A 21,972-nucleotide genomic window follows, 5' to 3' on the forward strand; every position below is an offset into this window, starting at 1 on the left:
TTTTGTTTGTTTGCAATTTACAAGCTGCATAGCTTCAGCAAGGACGATATCCTAGTTGAGATTAATAAGCATTTTCTTCGTAATAATAATTTTAAAACAAAAAAGAACACTCTTTTCATCGGGGACGCCTACTTAACTTGTTTGAAAATAGTATGATAATTGACAATTACAATGCATTACTTTCCTCAAACGAATTCGATTGTTTATTGAAAGAACCAACTAGAGTAACATCGGAATCAGTTTCATGCATCGATCACGTGTTTGCTAGATTAGCAAACAAAGTCAAGACTCAAGTCGATGTAAAGGTAATAGACGCGATCAGGTTATTACAGATCACAGGATGGCTGTAGTGTGTGTGCGGGTTGTCGTGGTCGGGGGAGGGGTGGACGGACAGATATCAGCTGATTCTGCCGGCCCCTCCCTCACTCCTATCGCGTAGATTACGCCGGGCTTCTTGCACGACTTGAACAGGTTAAATGAGTAGAAGTCTACGACGATACAAACCCGTCAACTGCGTTTGATACTTTTCATAATACCATCCAAAAATAAAAAAATAAAAAAAAACTCTATAAACTCGTTAAGCATTACCCAAACAATGAAAAATTAAAATTGCGTTATAAAAATTACAGGAATAAACTACAATTTTAAATCAGAAATTTAAAAAATTCTTATTACAAAAATGCTTTTCATAAATGTAACGGAGATTCGAGGACTATGTGGAAGGTTATAAACGAAATAACAGGACAAACGTCAAAACGACCTCCCATACAGTCTTTGAATATTAATGATAACGAAATCTGCGATATTAAACAAATTTGGAATGAGTTTAATTCATTTTTTTTCTATTGTAGATAAGCTAGACATAAAAAAATTAAAACGGATAACTTTGACTTATGTTGTTAGAAGAGGTTTTTTAAATTATATAATTCAAGCAATTCCATGTTTTTAGCTCCAGTAGTGGTAGATGATTTAGTATCTGTTATAAGAAGCGATAAATTCACGACGCAAAGTAAGTGGAATATTTTTGGACATAAAGAAAGCTTTCGACATTGTAGATCATGACATTCTTATAAATAAATTATACTGTTGCGGTATCAGAGGAAACGTTCTTTCCTGGTTACAAATTACTATAATAATAGGAGACAATGTGTAAGAATTAGAAATACCTTCAGTGACTTTGGTATAATAAAAAGTGGAGTACCCCAAGGGTCAGTATTGCAATATTGCAGGTGCAATATTGTTTATACTATATATCAATGATCTCGGTAATTCAAATTTATATGGTAAAATAACATCATTTGCTGACGACACAGCATTAACTTACATAAAAGATGACTAGAATGATATAGAAGAAGCACTGAGTATAGATTTAAAAGCCATTCAATGGTGGTTCTCAAAGAACAATATGTTACTATGTTCGGAAAAAAAATTTACTTAAACTTTAGCCTGAAAAAGATCCACAAAATTTTACCAATCAAATTTTATACAATTGTGTGAGTTGTTTGTGTACAAACAGAGTGTCCTGAGTGTGCAATTGAGTCTCAGGCTGACAATTTGAAATACCTGGGAATCTTGCTGCATAGGGAAATAAACTGGAAAAAAATACATAGACATGGTAAATAAAAAACTTAATGGTGTTTTAAGAACCTTTTATTTTCTACAAAATATTGTATAGCCTACAGAGGAAGTTGTTGTTGTTGTGTTGTGTAGGGGGGATGTATTTTTCATAAGTAAACAGTAGATTAGAATACGGAATATTTTGCTGGGGTGGAACCTATGAAACGAATTTGAAGCCGCTTCTAATGCAACAAAAGAAATTCATTCGATTAGTTAAAATAAAATGTAGATACGAGCCATCTCATCCATTATTTATAAGTTTAAAAATTTTTCCAATTACATATTTTTTTGTGTATAAGGTTTTAAAAATATTTTATGTCACTAGTGGTAATTTGCCTGTATTAATTAATATCTACAAAAATAAATTAAGGCACAAAGACAAAGTAGCAGTTCCAAAACCTAATTTAACTATTTTTAGAAAAAGCTATTGTTTTTAGGACCTAAACATATTTAATACAATACCAAAAGATATAAGTAATTAAAAAAATATACATATTTTTCAAAACTATTGAAATTATGGCTATTAAGTAAACAGAATATAAATTGTTTTCTGCATACCATTAATTAAAACGTTTTATTCGGATCAGAGTTGCACATAAGTATACATTTAGAAGTAACATAGATATTTGATAAACAGGAGTTTTTCTAATCAAAATTCATTGTCAACAATCTATCTGAGCTGTCATGAATTTAATTTAGTGTGAAGGAACCTTTGCACAGGCTTTACCATTAGAGGCCCTATATATTCATAAAAGTATGTTTCATTAAAATATTTGGTAGTATAATCATATAACTGAAGTGTTTCCTGTTTTACTTTTAGTTTATTTATGTAAGAGTCATCATGCAAGTGGTATATTTAAATGTGTGTTAAGTACTAAATATTGTTAAATTGATACTTAAGTTATTAGTTTACAAATCTTGTAACTTGTTTAAAAATATGTATATAACACTTTTATAAATAAATATATTCTTATTCTTATTTTATGGCATTGTGTTCATTGATTTTAGTTACAGCTACTCAAGACAGATCTTAAATCATTTCTTACCTTTGTGAATTTAATGTGTGTGTTTAGACTCACCCTCTTAGTGAAGGATTATATCAATTAGACTCAAATGGTGTCTCAATTGTTTGAGAATATATTTTAAATTCTAATTAAGAGTGCTAGTAAATTCCGTTGCACACAAAACATTGACATGTTTTCTAACCTATGTGAGTTAACATATGGCTCCTTAAACACGAACTTAAGATACAGTTAAAACTGCACAGCTACCATTTAAATGGTTACTAACCTGTGAGTTGACATGTGTCTTAACTGACATTGTTTGGATTTGAAGTTGCACCGGGAATACTTAAATGGATTCTCACCTATGAGTTAACGTATGCACTTTTAATTCTGATTCAGTACACTTAAAGCTACACAGAAACGATTCAAATAGCTTTTCAACTGTGTGAGTTAACAAATGTCTTCTTAAGCCCGAACTTGAAGTATATACCTATAGCTGCACAGGCACAGTCCTTAACAAGATCATTTAGATGCACCTTATGAGCACATTAACAGATGCACTGAATGTTAACTCACATGGTGAGTTAACATATGACTTTTTAGACACATCCTCCGAGTGCATGAATGATTTATAGTTGATCCGTGTGCACTGTATATAGCACACATTAATGATTATATTCCTAATTATGTAAAATCACTTCAATTTGCAGATGACATTGTGTTATAATCCTCTGGAAAACATATCGAGACAGTCTACACAAACATGCAACACACTCTCAGCACAGTACAATCAAACTTCAGTCAACTCCATCTGGAATTCAATGCAACCAAAAGTAAGGTAATAATATTCACACGGAAAAAAAACATTAACACCGATAAACAAATTCCATATAATAATCAAATAATACCTCTAGTAAGTTCTATTAAACTATTAGGTATGATTATAGACAATAAGTTAGATTTCAAAATTCATATTAATAAATTGCTTGTAAAATGCCAAAAAGACGTTGATATAATAAAGTCTGTAGTCTGTGGCACTAACGGTGCAACACCTGAGTTTGCTTTAATTATATATAAAAGCTTGATAAGAGCAAAATCAGATTATGGGGCATTTCTTTATGGACATGCATGTAGAAAAAAATTAAAAAAACTAGATTCAATCCAAAACCAAGCCATAAGAATATCATTAGGTGCTTTTAAAACAACACCAATTATTGCTCTACAAGCAGAAGCCGGTATTCAATCCTTAAGCAACAGAAGAAAGTTTCTATGTGATAAATTTATTTATAAAATCATAACTCATGAAAATCATCCAGCATACAGAAGTTTAATGTTTCTTAAAATGTTGACAGACTGTATGCCATACTGGAAGAAAAAAAATCAGCCACTGTATATACAATCTATATCCAAAATTCATTCCTTAGATTTAAATATATTAAAAAAGGAAAGTTACAAAACCTTTTGGGATTTCAACTATCCAATATTAATGATGACCAACAATATTAAATTTAAGCACAACATAGACAATCCACATACTTCAAAAAAGGTAAGCAATAGCACAATTACCAAACAAACCTTTTTGGAACTAATCAATAGCAACTATGAACAACATTTGCACTTCTACACTGATGGATCAAAATCCACATTGGGGACAGGTGCAGCTTACTATGTCCCAGAGCTGGACATCATAGGTAAGTTTTCATTAGAAAATCAGGTTTCCAGTTACTCAGCTGAACTACTTGCTATTTTAAAAGCAACACAGACCTTTAACTCAATAGAACAACAAGATATAGTAATATTTACTGATTCACAAGCAGCTATACAAGCACTCGATAAAGTCTATAACAGCTATAAAGGAGAAGGCATTCCAGTAAGTATTATCTATGAAGTTATGAAAAGTGGTAAAAATGTAACATTCCAATGGATCCCGGGACACTCAGGTATTTATTTTAATGAATATGTAGATAGCCTAGCCAAAGACTCAATAACAAACGGCAACAAGATAACAAATAATTACATTCCACCAGATGATTTCCAAGCCTACCAACGGAGAAAGTCTGCAGCAGAAAATGAACAGGAGTACCAACTATCACAAAAAGCGCAATGGTATAAGCAAATTCAGACAACGACTATACATAATCGATGGTATAGTATTGCAGACTTCAACAGAAGAGAAATGGTAAATATAATTAGATTAAGGTTTGGACATGCTAAGGTAAACGCTAGATTATATAATATTAAAAAATATTTCACACCATTGTGTCTAAGCTGCACTCAAGCTCAACGAGAAACACTAGACCATGTAATTTTACAATGCCCAGCCTACGAATATGCAAGAGATCGGTGCTTTAAGGTAATTAAAAATTTAACATCAATATCTAATATTAACTTAACGTATTTAATGAAATTAGAAGACACAAAAGTATATAAAGAAATAAATAACTTTCTCAGGACCATAAACAAATACATTTAATAACAAAACACAATACATATATGTATCCTGGTTTTGGCCTTTATATCCGTGGTCCATATTTCGGATTAGGAATGCCTGAAGGACCCCTGGCGGGAAGACTCCCCAAATCCTGAATATCCATCTATAGAATCCCATAATAATCCCGCTATTTATTTATAAACACAAACAGTATAGGTACACAAAACATATATGTCCAATACATTAAACCATAAACTTATAATAATAACTAATTCTTGCCAATTAAATTACCACAGAGGTTTAACTACACAGTGAACCACGAGGCTGCATGGGATTATACCCAAGCCTTTATTATAAACAGAATAAAAAAAAAAGACTCCTTTATATTTGGAATCAGTGATTAACATATCAAATTTATACCTAGGCCTAAAACAGAACCCCCTGAAAGAACCAACGAATGGAAAACAAATATCCCTATCATAATGGCAAAAAAATCAATTTGAATGTCTAACAAACTATGACAATTTACAAGAAAAGAAAAACCAAATTAACAATATAGGATTTACACAGATTCATAATCTGACAGTAAACATAACCTATAAAAATAACTTGTTTGTTTACAATGATGGATCAAAGTCAGAGGGAGGGACAGGGGCTGCCTTCTATATAAGTTTTACCACAGCTACATTTCATAGCCAAATATAAATTACCCAGCATTATATCAAATTATTCAGCTGAAGTATACGCCATTTACAAAAGTATATTATATTGTAGAGAATTACAGAACAAAGGTATTGTAATATTCACAGACTCACAATCAGCGATAAATGATCTAAAATACTATGGAAATAAAAAACAAGACAATGATTTGCTCAATAGAATTCTCATTGAGACAATTAATAGTAAAAAGCATTTAATTTTTCATTGGATACCGTCACACGTTGGAATAACACACAATGAAGCAGTAGACAGATTTGCCAAAGATGCCTCAACTAGTGGAGATATTGTAAAGGACATAACAATCCCCATAGAAGACTACATGCGAGGGAGAAAGAAAGACATAACTAGAAAATATAATATGGAATAAAAGAGTCCCCAAAAGGCAGATGGCACAAAAAAATACAGCCTGACATTTTTCCCCAAAAAACCTTGTTTTTACAAATAACTCTGAACAGACAAGACACAATTACAATTTGTAGAATAAGACTAGGCCATGCTAGAGTTAACAAAATATTACATTCTAAAAATCAATACTTTACACCTTTGTGTTTACAATGCACACTAAATCAAGACGAAACGCTAGAACATTTGATATTTGAATGCCCACATTATTATACTTTCAGAAACCAGCATCTGAAAGAAACATTAAAAAAATACCAACACAGTCTAACCCAAGCTCCTTAAATCAAACCAAATTGAAATATATTACGATATAACTAATTTCCTTAGAAAAATCAAAAGAAAAATGTAATTTTAAAGTTACACACAAACTCACTCTAGCACTAACACATAAATGTGGTATCCATTCGGGATTCATCATCCGCGGCCTACCTCCCCATTTCTGGGATAGGAAAGCTTGATGGGCCCCTAGCAAAGAAAAGTGACCCACCTTTTCCATTCTGAAAACCCTTCTTATCTTAGATATTCCGATCTTTTTCAACACTAAAAAGACAAAATAACACTAGGAATCATGTTGAGTGATATATGTATGTTAAAAGTCAACCTATTGACCACTGATTAAAAAAAATTGCTAAATCAAAAATCATTATGTAACACTAACTTATGTTTGTTTGTATCTAATTGTAGATCATCATAATCAACAATTCAATCTAAGAGTGAAGCAACCACAAAAGTGAACTACGAGGCTGCAAGGATAAAAAGGCATAGCCTAAAAGAAGAGGAAAAAAACTGTGAGAAGAGCACTTAGGTCTAGAGTCAATAGTTTGTTGGTTTGTTATTTGTTAATGTTGTTGTCATGTTTATTTTCTTTAGAATCATAATGTAATATTTTTGTCGTTAATGTAACATAATTCTTGTTGGCTAAAATTATAATATAAAATCGATATCGGATAATATATAAATTCTTTCGATAATAATCGACTAAGAAGTGTAAGTTGCTTATTAAATTCTCCCTCAATATTGTTTAACCCTATCAGTGCCAACATCTAGGTTACCGGACGCTTTTAAGAACATTTATCATAAGTGTAATGTAATATTTTTATGCATATTTTATATCAGTTTGCATTAAAAATAAAAGTACTTTCTGAAGTAAGTTAGGGTATTTATTTACAATACCGTGACCATGAAAAATGGACTTTTTTTTCATGGGTTGGGCATTTATAGCCAAGTATTATTATCACAGGTGCATATAAACTGTGGGGAAAGTATAATCATTGTATTATAGACAATAGACAATAGACAATAGACAATAGACAACAAAATTCTTTATTAACATGCTCATTGAGAACAGTATTAGCGTCATAGTAAACACTACAAGTGTTTTTTTTTTTTTTACAAAATAATAAAGTTTTGTTATGATATAAAAGGTTACATTGTAAAATTTTAAATGTCAAATACTCTTTGAAAAAATTCTTCTATGGAGTAGAAGGGCGCGGTCAGCAAGCCATTTGTGTAGTGCTGGTTTGAGTTCATTCTCTCCTTTGTCTCTCAGCTCTGATGGCAGGTGGTTGTGAAGCTTCCTCCCGATGTATGTAGGCTTCTTTTCGAACTGTGACAGTCGGTGGGCTGGAAGGTCATACAAAGTAGTATCTCTGAGGTTGTACTGATGAACTTCACCCCGCTTTGGTAGGCCCTCTCTTTACTGCGTGCATCACAGTTTCTTGAATGTATAGTGATACGATAGTGAGCATCTTATGGGTTCTAAAGGCTTCTCTACAGCTGTTTGGTGGTTGCAGCCCTGCAAGTGGTTCTGACTGCAGTTTTTTGTTTTTTTGAGAACCCTTTGAATCTGACCAGCTGATGTTCCTCCCCATGCTACTAAACCATATCTTATGTGAGCCTCAAACAAAGCGAAATAAGCAGCTCTTGTAGTTGTTTCATCAGTAGAAGCTTTGATGTTTTTAATTGCATAGAGGCTGGAACTTAACTTCCCACAGAGTTTGTCTACATGAGAGGTCCAGGATAAGTTTTTTATCCAGAGTTATGCCCAAAAACTTGACTTCGTCATTCATTGCAACATCTGGTATACATGGCACACATTCAGATCTCCTTCCAAAAAGCTATTTGGGCAGTTTTGGTAGTGTTTACTGCTAAGTCATTGTTATGACAGTAACTGATAGGTCATGTTTGAGGGATAGGTAGGATGTGATTGCCATATTTTTCAGTTGAGGTTTTCACTAAACATCAAGGTTGTGTCGTCAGCATACATCAAGGTTATAAGCATGCATCACCAATGTATTGAGGTAAGTCGTTAGTGAAAAGGATGAAGAGTACTGGTCCAAGAACAGATCCTTGGGGACACCTCGGTTTACAGGTAGGAGACTAGATCTTACATAATTGGATATTCCATTTTCTGTTTTGCTTAGCTCAACCAGTTGTTTTCGTCCTCCAAGGTAACTTTGGAACCAATATTTTAGCTGTTCCTGCTACTCCTAAGTTTTTCCAGTTTCCGGATGATGAGATCATGGCTAAGACAGTCCAAACGCTTTACTAAAGTCTAGGAAAATTCCAGTAGTTAAATTCCCTTCTTCAATACTATCTATAAGAGACTCTACCATTTTTATTATTGCAGTGGTGGTAGACCTGCCTTTAGTAAAGCCATGTTGACAGTTTGTCAGTAGATTATGATTTTTTCGCAGTGGTCCAGTAGCCTTCTGAGAACAATTCTTTCGCACAGTTTTGAGAAAGTGGATACAAGAGAGATAGGTCTATAATTACTGGGATCCTAAGTAGCTTCCATTTTTTTATTTTGGATACACTTTTGATAGTTTTAGAGCTGAAGGAAATTTACCACTTCTGAAAGACTTTATTGAATATGTCGACGAGGGGCAGTGCAAGTTCTTCAGGGCAAAATTTGAGTATTTTTGAAGAAATCTCATCTAAACCTGATGAGTTTTTTGATTTGAGGTTGTTAATGATTGTTCTGACTTCATTTTCATTTTATTCTCGAAGGTTTATGAGCTGTTGAAGTGTTGGCTGTACAGGTGGTAAAAAATTTCTTATTATTCCATTATTTTTTTCTAACGTTTTTTCAGCTATGTGTAAAAAGTGAGAGTTTTAGATGGTCTGCTACTTCTACAGAGTTGTCAATGATTTTTTCCATTAACTTCTAGCTTTATTTCGTTCACTGACTTTCCTTTCTTGGACCATGTTGTGTTTTTAACTTCCCACATATATTGATGCCTTTCGGGCATTATTGCATTAAGGATGGAAAATAACCGACAAAATTTTGTCGAACAACACATTGGAGGTTAAGGATCAGGGGCATCACGTGATCTGGGATTCGACTTTTGCAAGCTCGAGTTAATTTTTTTTCTAAAAAGGGCAAGCAGTGCCCAGCGGGCAGGCATCGTTGACAGGATTAACGTAATCATTTCAGTAAAATTGCCAGAGGTACTGTCAAAAACAGAGTTTTCAGAGGATTTCAAAAAATCGTAACTCCTTTGATTTTCGTTGCCGACGAATTTTTTTCTTCACTATTGTTTTCAGGAAAAAATTGTAGTTTTCAGGAAAAAAAAATGAACATACCTTTTCCATGGTCACGTTATTGTAAATTGATACCTAAGTTAGTATGAATCGTTGAAGGTCCCCACTGAATGAAAATACTCGTAAGTAAATACATAGTGGAGGAAGAGTACATAAATTACAAGTTGTAAGATTTATTTTATTCTGCAAGTTTTTATAAATAGCCAAAATCATGTTAGGCCTACTCCTTTTGTTCTATCCTAAAGAGTTATATACTGTAGTTATTATTATGGCTATCACTCATAATAAATGTAGTAAAGTCAGTAAAAGAAATGGATAATTTATATAATCAAGGTATAGGCAATATTTGAGTTCCTCAAGAAAGTGAGGGGAAAAAAATATATATTTTTATTTTTGGTGATAATTTAATAAAGATTAGTGGATATGTTTAAAATAAAGTATCCTTTAAGTGAGCTTGATTTTATTAAGCTTGAGAATTTTTGTGTGTACTTATTCAGTGTCATAAATTGAAAGAGAAAAATACATTTTTTACACTTTATTGTTGTTATTTATTATTTTTATGGTTTTATAAAAGGTATTTGAGTCTATTCAATAATAATATACATATTTTTGTAAAACATAAATGTTTCAAAAATTTGCCAATAAATAACAAAGTTATGACCTTTTCTAATAACATATGCAAATTGCTAAAATTTTTGCATGGCACTTTTGGATACACATGCAAAAATACCTTTGGCATTATTCACTAACATTCCAAAATAATGTCTGGCACTGAAAGGGTTAAAATGAACGAACTACGACTTTTTAATAAATGTATGTAGTTCTGATGTCATAAGTATGTGCAAAAATACCATAACATATTGTCTATAATTGTATAAATGTTTGTTTTGTATAGTTATAAAAATAAGTATAGTATTATTTTCTATAATATTAACTTAAATGGGTAGGGTACGAAAAGCGGACCCGGTTTTTTTTATCGAAATTGGCAACCGACATTACTTATCATAACCATCGATATAATCAATCGATACTAATTAATTATTTTGAACAATTAACTAATTAACTTAAATGATATATATTAACAGCTGCAAACACTTTCAAATAATAAACGTAAGGTAATATTTCAATTTTACATAAGTAACATTTCATTATTAAGAATGGCAGTCAATTTAAGAAAACTACACAACATTGCTTTGAAAGATGATAGGACATGTTTTACGTGGCTTCGACACGTTGGACTCGTACCGAAAAACCTATTATGTGAAATTTGTGGGAAAGAAAAAAATGTGACTGTGAGAGGAGCAAATATGGTTGTCTTATGTTTTCCTAATTTTGGTCACAATAATTTGTTTTATCATTTTTAATATTAAATTCACATATTAATTAAAACATAAGTTTGTTGTTGGGGGCTATAGATACTTTTATATCGATTGATAGTCTAGGATTTGAGATGCGAATATTAGCCATCGATGATTACATTCTTCGATATAAAATACCGTGTCCGCTTATCGTACCCTACCCACTTAAATACCTATATTTCTTTTATGTTAAAAATATAGTTCACTATAATACAATGTTAAAAGCCTTAACACTCAATTTGGTTCAACATTATTGGGCTGAAGTATAATAACCGGCTCCCAACACAATCGAATCAACATTTGAATGACCAAACTTTTGATTAGAACAATTTAATGCTGTCAGACATGTGTACCATGTAAAGGGATAAGTCAAAGTACTACGCCCCTCAAACTTAGTATAGATAAAGTTGTGGTATATTCTATAACCTAAAGTGCATATATTTCTTTCATATATGGAAATATAATACAATCTTTAAAGTCTTAACGTAATTCAATTTGACATTATTGTTCCAAATTAATCTAAACAAAATTAAATTATTTGAGTAATGGCCGCTAGAGACGGAAAATACTCTTGTTTGTCAAAAACCTATTAGAAATTAACGTGTTGAGATATTACGTTCCAGTAACCTCTTACCATTGTAACTGATCTAAACCAACGTAATCTGACGTCGTAGAAGTTGGATGATCTGTAACATGATCTGAGGTTGGGAAAGCACCATCCAGATATGCCCTTGGCCATCAATTCGGGCTTTGGTGGCGCCTTTTGCACTCCCAGCACTTGTGAAAAATAAAGAAAACAACCCTCGAGATAGTAACCAAATTTAAACTCAGATTATATGATCGCTTGTAAAGGTTATCTTTTAACTTTGGTACTACTAGTAACATATTTATGATAACCTATTCTAAACCTACTTATATCGCATAACATTAATATTTAATATTTCCATTCCTAGTGTCATTGTTTTTACGAAATGACTGCGGCTGCTATTATGAGAACAAAACATTCAGCCCAGTTGAAATGCTGTAGATGGAGCTTATATTGGTTACTGTTAACTTAAATACATTAAAACATAAAACCAATATTTAATAGTACTTTTATTTTTTGTGATGTGTTTGAAGAAGATAGCCTCGCTATCGAAAGACCTCACAAAAAATATAGGTATTAAATATTGGTTTTATGTTTCAATGTATTTAAGTTATTTAGCCTAGTTGTTACTGAAATTACAATTACCCCGTAAGTTTTCCAACGAATAACCTGTTACTGGCTCTAATACTGCCTATCTGTAATGGAACTATATTGTTATTTGAAATACCTATTGTGTACCTTTGGTTCGACATTTTGTTTTAAGTATTTTTAGATAGACATGAATATCAAGGAATAATTCTATTGGAGTGGTGGCTGCTTATTATACTGCAATCATTATTGTTCACAATTAATTCAAACTAAGTAAAATTTTAGTAATGGTATTGACTACTGGCCACAAGTACAATGGTAATGCACATGTATTATTTGAGTCACAAGGTGTCGGACAAGTTTATCCTCCAAAATAACAAAAAGTAGCTAAATGTTACATTGTTTTATTTGTTACATTTGGTTCTTTCTATATCAAATCAACAAATAAAAAGAGTTTTTACTTTGAACATTTCAAATTTTGTTGAAACTTGTTTTATTTATGCTCTCTGAGACTCTGAACTAAAATATAATTAAAAAAGTCTATCCCTTTTATCCACCCTACTCCTAACTATAATTGTACATGACTTCACGCTAAAAATATGCTCTTCTTGCTTGCCTACCAGTGCAGAATCTGTGCTGGAGTAATCGAGACAGCAGTAGGTTCCCATTCATGACCAGTTGATTGACCCAGCTGACTACCGTGTTCTCTCGCGGAAGCGCCAAATTGAAACTTATAGTAGCACTCGCAACAACATACCACTGTCAGGAAATTTTTGGGGTCATTTGAACCTGGTTTCGTTGGTGTTTCGGAGTTCCTTTTGAAAAAATATTGTGAATTTGTTTTGTTTATCCCTGAATCTAAATGTTTATTCTGATCTGATTACTTTCCCGATGCCTTTAAGATATATACTTGTGGAACTTTATAATTCTTGGACGTGCAGAAAAGTGGATCGAATACGAGTATATACCGTACCTATTTAAGTATAATGTTCAGTGACAGAATTACATGGTTAGTCTAAGTAAATAAATTAATTAAGGGAGTAATGTTTACCAATGTTCAAAGATGTTAAAATAATGATTCTTCTAAATCTGTATATATATATATAGCTGCTTGATCGATGGTAAGGGATCTTTAAATAACCTACGTAGAAGAAAACAAACCCATGATTATTTTAATAGCTAAAACCATCTTCTAGACTTAGTATTAGTAAGATTCAAAAAGCCAGAACGAGTATGTATGAAGATTGAATTATTTAATAAACTGCCTAAGAATGCATGGGATGTGCACTTAAAACAGTTAAGAAAAGTAATAGATAATTGAAGAAAAATAATGTTTACTCTATTGACGAATTTTCGGCCTGTGATATTAGCACATTAAATTTTTAAGGTTTGAATTAGGTGTTTGCCTAATTTTCAATAACTATTATATAGTTTTTGTCATTGTAATTTATATTTCAGTATTAGTATTTCAATATAATATTGCACTGTTGTATTTTATAAATGTGTTGTTTATAGGACAAAGTTCATGTATTTTAATAGGGCAATGTTGTTTGTTTATTTAATTTAATTTTTAATTTATGATTATATTGTTTATTAAACTATATATAATTGGTATTGTAAGTAAAATAAAAAATACTCATAAGTCTATGACTTTGGTAATTACACGGTTTGTGTTTAAGACAGTACAAATTCATGATTCTTGTTTTCTTTTCAAAGAACAAAATAGTATTTTACATTTATATAGACGACACTTATTTTGTCTTCACTCAATTCTTGTTTTTGCGTGGCATTGTTTATTGTTTGGGGGTGGCCTGCTGAGGGCAAAATTAAATACTCATTGATTAACCATAGTGCTTTTATCCTTATAAAATTCTTCTTTCCTGTACCTTTTTGTGTATTGTAGATAGAACAGGAAATAAAAATACACTACAAAAAGGACTTGTGGCCATGTGGACATGTTTTCACAAATATCTAATCTCGTTAGTGATATTAGTTCATTATAGTTTTTAATACGTATAATCAATCCTAACTTTTTAAAGTTTAGATAAACCAACATGTAATTTATGCCGTTATCGTTGCTACTATTTTACTTATGGATCTTGTATGTACAATTTAAAAAGTAACCTCTTATATTTTATTTGATTGCTACACAAATTCACGTGATAAATTTCTCATTGAGCAAAAAGGTTTGTAGACTATGAACGATCACTTTACATAAACTAGTCACCTCTGTACCTCATGCAGTACTTTTATAAGTTAATTCTTACAAGTCTCGTTTAATAGTACTTTATTCATTAAACAATAATACTAAAGATCTGTTTATTAGGTTTTAAACAACTTACAGGTCTGCAAAGTATAGTACGCACTACGTACTCCTACACAAAGTGTATACACACACACTTTAAATAGTAATAGTGCTTGGCTGTTGATAACTGATAGTGGTATAAAGTGAATGCATTGCCACAAATCTTTTTTAACAGTTAACAGACTACCAATATTCATGTATAAACCTACCAATAATATTCATTTATAAAAGGATTTTATTGAAATTACTAATTCTCATGTGTAATATTGTTTTGTTTTCAGGATAGATGTACCTTAATTGATAGCCACCCAAAAATGTGCTGAATTTACAACATGGATGACAACTCTTTTAAATGTTCCCTGTGCAGCTATACAAGCATGAAAAGTGTGCAATTAAAAAGGCATATGTTAAAAACGCACACAGGAGAGAAAAAAATTTAATTGTTCCCTGTGCAACTATGCAAGTATAAGAAAAGGGAATTTACAAACACATATGTTAACTCACGCAAGTGAAAAACCATATAAGTGTTCCCAATGCAGCTATGCATGTGTTACAAAACGGCAGTTAGAAAATCATGTATTTACTCACACAGAAGAGAAACCATTTAAGTGTTCCCAATGCAGCTATACAAGTGTTACAAAACGGCATTTTCAAAATCATGTATTTACTCACACAGGTGAGAAACCATTTAAGTGTTCCCAATGTAGCTATGCAAGTGTTACAAAACGGCAGTTACAAAGTCATGTATTTACTCACACAGAAGAGAAACCATTTAAGTGTTCCCAATGCAGCTATGCATGTGTTACAAAACAGCTGTTACAAAAACATGTGTTTACTCACACAGAAGAGAAACCATTTAAGTGTTCCCAATGCAGCTATGCAAGTGTTACAAAATGGCAGTTAGAAAATCATGAATTTACTCACACAGAAGAGAAACAATTTAGGTGTTCGCTGTGCATCTATTCATGTACTCTGAAGGAGCATCTAAGAAGACATATGTTAACACACACAGAAGAGAAACCGTTTAAGTGTTTTCTGTGCACCTATTCTTGTACTCAGAAGGTGTATCTAAGAAAACATATGTTAACTCATACAGGCGAGAAACCATTTAAGTGTTCCTTGTGTGATTATGGAAGTATTGTGATAAGTAATGTACGTAGGCATATGTTAACACACACAGGTGAGAAATCATTTAAGTGTTTCCTTTGCATGTATTCATGCACTCAGAAGGGGCATCTAAGAAGACATATGTTAACTCATACAGAAGAGAAACCGTTCTAAGTGTTCCCTATGCATCTATTCATGCACTCAGAGGATGTGTCTAAAAAGTCACATGTTAACTCACCATGTGAGTTAACATTCAGTGCATCTGTTAATGTGCTCATAAGGTGCATCTATATACAGTGGAGTCCCGCTAATCCGAACACGTGTAATCCGAACGTCGGTTAATCCGAACAGGGCCAGGAGGAATTATTTATAACGATAATGAACAGTTATAGGAACTAATTATATAAAACATGAAAATGGGTGCATCATTTCGTACATAAACAAATAAAACTTTAATTAAATAGACATACAGTATTTTATTAAGACAAATTATGTACGGTACAGTACATAAATAATGAAGTTAAATACAGTACCAAATTGAAACTTATAGGTTAATAGTATGAATTAAATTACTGTATTAAGAAGTGAAATCAAACAAAAATTGGACGTACAGTACTGATATTATTATTGAGTACAATATTAATTGTTAAAAGACATAAATTCAGTTATTGTCTTCTGTCGCATTGAAGAGAGTCTATTGGATGACGCGTAGTTTCGCCATCGTGTCATAAACATGATATCGGCAGGTGTAGCAGTAGCCTGTTGCTCTAAGTATCGTAGTGCAAGGTTAAGCGCTGCTGCACCGTCTGCGTGTGGCACCAACTCTCCTTTATCACCCAGGTTCTCGTCGTCCCGTAGCGCGTGGACCCGTACAATATCCAATACGCTCACATTGCTTAACAATAGGACTCTCACACTAAATACGGTAAATGTTCTTAGTATTCGCAAACACGTTTATTTGTTAAGAAATACAATGCAACAGTCAGAAAACATGTTTTAATAAACAATGTTGGTAATTCTATAACAAAATAGACCCATTCTCAAGTTTAAAACCGTATTTTTCTGTAATTCTGGCTAATCCGAACAATCACATAATCCGAATAGGGCTCGGTCCCAATTAGGTCGGATTAACGGGACTCTACTGTACTCTTGTTAAGGACTGTACCTGTGCAGCTATAAGTATACTTCAAGTTTGGGCTTAAGAAGACATTTGTTAACTCACACAGTTGAAAAACTATTTGAATCGTTTCTGTGCAGCCTTAAGTGTACTGAATCAGAATTAAAAGTGCATACGTTAACTCATAGGTGAGAAACCATTTAAGTATTCCCGGTGCAACTTCAAGTCCATCAGGGTGAGTTAAGACACCTGTCAACTCACAGGTTAGAAACCATTTAAGTGGTAGCTGTGCAGTTTTAAGTGTACCTTAAGTTCGTGTTTAATTAGCCATATGTTAACTCACATAGGTTAGAAAACATGTTAATGTTTTGTGTGCAACAGAATTTACAAGCACTTTTAATTAGAATTTAAAATATATTCTCAAACAATTGAGAAACCATTTGAGTCTACCTAATTGATATAATACTTCACTAAGAGGGTCAGTCTAAACACACACATTAATTCACAAAGGTAAGAAATGATTTAAGATCTGTCTTGAGTAGCTGTAACTAAAATCAATGAACACAATGCCATAAAATAAGAATAAGAATATATTTATTCATAAAAGTGTTACGTACATATTTTTAAACAAGTTACAAGAATTGTAAACTAATAACTTAAGTATCAATTTAACAATATTTAGTACTTAACACACATTTAAATATACCACTTGCATGATGACTCTTACATAAATAATCTAAAAGTAAAACAGGAAATACTTGTTATATGATTATACTAACAAATATTTTAATGAAACATATTTTTATGAATATATAGGGCCTCTAAAGGCAAAGCCTGTGCAGAGGTTCCTTCATACTAAATTAAATTCATGACAGCTCAGATAGAATGTTGACAATTAATTTTGATTAGAAAAACTCCCGTTTATCAAATATCTATGTTACTTCTAAATGTATACTTATGTGCAACTCTGATCCGAATAAAACGTTTTAATTAATGGTATGCAGAAAACAATTTATATTCTGTTTACTTAATAGCCATAATTTCAATAGTTTTGAAAAAATATGTATATTTTTTTAATTACTTATATCTTTTGGTATTGTATTAAATATGTTAGGTCCTAAAAACAATAGCTTTTTCTAAAAATAGTTAAATTAGGTTTTGGAACTGCTACTTTGTCTTTGTGCCTTAATTTATTTTTGTAGATATTAATTAATACAGGCAAATTACCACTAGTGACATAAAAATATTTTTAAAACCTTATACACAAAAAAATATGTAATTGGAAAAATTTTTAAACTTATAAATAATGGATGAGATGGCTCGTATCCACATTTTCTTTTAACTAATCGAATGAATTTCTTTTGTTGCATTAGAAGAGGCTTTAAATTCGTTTCATAGGTTCCACCCCAGCAAAATATTCCGTATTCGAATCTACTGTTTACTTATGAAAAATATAACATTCTCATAACTTCCTCTGTATACATATTTTGTAGAAAATAAAAGGTTCTTAAAACACCATTAAGTTTTTTATTTACCATGTCTATGTATTTTTTTCCAGTTTATTTCCCTATCCAGCAAGATTCCCAGGTATTTCAAATTGTCAGCCTGAGACTCAATTGCACACTCAGGACACTCTGTTTGTACACAAACAACTCACACAATTGTATAAAACTTGATTGGTAAAATTTTGTGGATCTTTTTCAGGCTAAAATTTAAGTACATTGTTTTTCCGAACTTATCAACATATTGTTCTTTGAGAACCACCATTGAAGGGCTTTTAAATCTATACTCAGTGCTTCTTCTACATCATTCCAGTCATCTTTTATGTAAGTTAATGCTGTGTCGTCAGCAAATGATGTTATTTTACCATATAAATTTGAATTACAGAGATCATTGATATATACTACAAACAATATTGCACCTAATACTGACCCTTGGGGTACTCCACTTTTTATTATACCAAAGTCACTGAAGGTATTGCTAATTCTTACACATTGTCTCCTATTATTTAAGTAATTTGAAAACCAGGAAAGAACGTTTCCTCTAATACCGCAACAGTATAATTTATTTAAAAGAATGTCATGATCTACAATGTCGAAAGCTTTCTTTATGTCCAAAAAATAATCCACTAACTTTGCGTCCTGAATTTATCGCTTCAAGTATGTCATCCATAAAGTTTTTTAACGCAGTTTCAGCACTCAAGCCCTCTCTGAAACTGAACCGATTTTTACTAAAGAAATGGGTTTGCTCAAGAAATCTTGAAAAGTTGAGAGTAAAGATATCGGTCTGAAATTGTTGCAGTCATTATTCGGTCCACTCTTATGCAAAGGAATTACCACAGCGGTTTTTAAAATATCCGGAAATATGCTCTTTTCAAAACTTAAGTTAATTAAGTACAGTAAGAAATTCATTATTTTTGGATACATCAATTTAATTGAGGTGACCTAATGTTATCAATTCCAGGCGAGGTGTTATTTTTCAAATCTCTTATAACAGATACTAAATCATCTACCACTACTGGAGCTAAAAACATGGAATTGCTTGAATTATATAATTTAAAAAATCTCTTATAACAACATAAGTCAAAGTTATTAGTTTTAATTTTTTTATGTCTAGCTTATCTACAATAGACAAAAATATGAATTAAACTCATTACAAATTTGTTTAAATATCGCAGGTTTTGTTACTATTAATATTCAAAGACTGTATGGGAGGTCGTTTTGACGTTTGTCCTGTTATTTCGTTTATAACCTTCCACGTAGTCCTCGAATCTCCGTTACATCTATGAAAAGCATTTTCGTAATAAGAATTTTTTTAATTTCTGATTTCAACTTGTAGTTTATTCCTGTAATTTTTATAACGCAATTTTAATTTTTCATTGTTTGGGTGATGCTTAACGAGTTTATAGAGTTTATTTTTTGTTTTAATTTTTTACAAATACAATCACTCATCCAAGGTTTAATTTTTAAAACACCGTGTGTTTTGCTTCATTGTTCAAATTTACTCTCAGAAATTATTGTTTGGATGGTATTATGAAAAGTATCAAACGCAGTTGACGGGTTTTTATCGTCGTAGACCTCTACCCATTTAACCTGGTCAAGTCGTGCAAGAAGCCCGTCGTAATCTACGCGATAGGAGTGAGGGGAGGGGCCGGCAGAATCAGCTGATACCTGTCCGTCCACCCATCCCCCGCCCACGACAACCCGCACACACACTACAGCCATCCTGTGATCTGTAATATTCGCGTCTATTACCTTTACATCGACTTGAGTCTTGACTTTGTTTGCTAATCTAGCAAACACGTGATCGATGCATGAAACTGATTCCGATGTTACTCTAGTTGGTTCTTTCAATAAACAATCGAATTCGTTTGAGGAAAGAAATGCATTGTAATTGTCAATTATCATACTATTTTCAAACAAGTTAAGTTAGCGTCCCCGATGAAAAGAGCGTTCTTTTTTTGTTTTAAAAATATTATTACGAAGAAAATACTTATTAATCTCAACTAGGAAATCGTCCTTGCTGAAGCTATGCAGCCTGTAAATTGTAAACAAACAAAACCTCTGTGAGTTAAAACTTCAATTCTAATATCATTAGATTTGCTGTTTTAAAGTTACCGATTCACATATAAAAATTTCAACATCCAACTTTACAAAAATTGCTAAACCTCCTGCCCTCTGATTTTCATTTGCATTTGAAAAACTTCTATAATTAGGAATTTTAAAAAACTGCAACTCTTCATTATCTATCCATATTTCTGTTAGTATAATTATTTCAGGAATTAAATGTCTGCTACTTAATTCAGCAATGAATAAATCGAAGTTACTTCTCTGACTGGCGCTTTTTCTTCTTTCCTGAGGAAGATCTTGCCGTTTCTCACCCAGAGGAACTTGAAGTTTTTCTCGCGCTGATACTTCCTCGCCAGAGCGTACAGCGCCCGTCTCGCCGGTGACAGAGACTCGTTGACTTAGATGGAACGGTCATCAGTTGCACCGATGTGACGAGTTGAGAGGGTCCTCTTCACACGTCGCCTCCGTAGAAACTCCTCCTTGTCCAGTCGACGAACGAACTTCACAATAATATAAGAAGAGTACAGTATAATATAAGATATATATCATAATATATATATATATATATATATATATATATATATATATATATATATATATAAGAAGAGTACAATATAAGAAGAGATATTAAAAAAAAGGTATCAGAACTTCATACTATATAATATAAGTAAAAATAATTGAAACATTTTATTAGAAGGAATGTCTACTTGGTCAGCATAGTTTGTGGGTATGAGTTATTAAAATGTAGAAAAGTAAGCAAAATAAAACAGTTACATTCTCTATGTGTGAGTGATTTTTAATATGAATGAGAACGGGTAGACCATTCATTCTGTTTATCATATCAATTTGGAGTGTGTTGAAGGGGCAATTCTTTAACCAAGACAACAAGGTTCCATGAATCTGTTTTCCCATAAAATTTATTCCAAAGAATGTTCCTACCTACCAAATCAAAAGCTTATATCTACGTGCCTTTTGCTGTGTGTCCGAAATGCTGGTTTTAAACTAAAATATTCAGGAATAGTAAAAAGTACAAAATTAGTTTATATTCTATTTTAACAATAGGCAACAGTATGTGGAGTCACAGTTCACAGAAACTATCAAAGGCATCACTTATATTTAAGTAAGGTCGTCCAGGCTAGCAAACAATAATTTATGGAGTTCTCCACGATTCAATATTGGTTTTTTTTCTACCTTAGAGGGATAACTAAAAATATTAATAAGAGTAAAATTTATATATATATATCTATCAGTAGATAGTAATATGGGGTTCCTGGCGCACTTTCGGAGCCGACCGAAAAGCAATGTAAAATACTGTTCAATGTACCATAAAGGAAGCTGAGAAATAACACAGCAAATCTCAATGAAAAATTAACCGAATCTACAGTCGTTCGTCTCCAAAAGCGATCCAGGATCGGTTCATTACTATCTACTCCTGAGGAATGAAAAATTAACCAAATCTACAGCTGTTTGCTTCTACTTTCTTAAGCTGTGCTTTGTAAAATGTTGTCAAATCTGCTACGAATAAAGGATTTATCTTAATAAAATTTAATCAATTTAAAACATTTTTACTAAAAACATACTGTACTTTAATAAAAAACTTTTCTACTAAATAAACAACATGAACT

At 32.1% G+C, this 21,972-nt stretch overlaps 1 protein-coding gene across 4 annotated transcripts; it reads left to right on the forward strand.

Moving 5' to 3' along the window:
- Positions 1–6,814: 6,814 nt before the first annotated feature.
- LOC124371807 (oocyte zinc finger protein XlCOF6-like) lies at positions 6,815–17,217 on the forward strand. 4 transcript variants are annotated; one of them, XM_046830160.1, is made up of 3 exons: positions 6,815–6,979; positions 14,836–15,953; positions 16,806–17,217. In XM_046830160.1, the coding sequence occupies exon 2, from the start codon at positions 15,047–15,049 to the stop codon at positions 15,833–15,835; it is 789 nt and encodes a 262-aa protein (XP_046686116.1). In that variant the 5' UTR covers positions 6,815–6,979; positions 14,836–15,046; the 3' UTR covers positions 15,836–15,953; positions 16,806–17,217. The 4 variants fall into 4 exon arrangements, with proteins under 4 accessions (XP_046686116.1, XP_046686117.1, XP_046686115.1 ...); XM_046830161.1 differs by having other exon boundaries at positions 6,815–6,962; XM_046830159.1 differs by lacking the exon at positions 6,815–6,979 and adding an exon at positions 6,994–7,161.
- The last annotated feature ends 4,755 nt before the right edge of the window (positions 17,218–21,972 follow it).

This window comes from Homalodisca vitripennis, unplaced genomic scaffold, assembly GCF_021130785.1.
Source record: "Homalodisca vitripennis isolate AUS2020 unplaced genomic scaffold, UT_GWSS_2.1 ScUCBcl_2021;HRSCAF=6362, whole genome shotgun sequence".
Classification (NCBI taxonomy): domain Eukaryota; kingdom Metazoa; phylum Arthropoda; class Insecta; order Hemiptera; family Cicadellidae; genus Homalodisca; species Homalodisca vitripennis.

Excerpts from the sequence above, each read along its gene's own strand:
- LOC124371807 (XM_046830160.1), top strand. The coding sequence starts at position 15,047 with ATGTTAACTCACGCAAGTGAAAAACCATATAAGTGTTCCCAATGCAGC.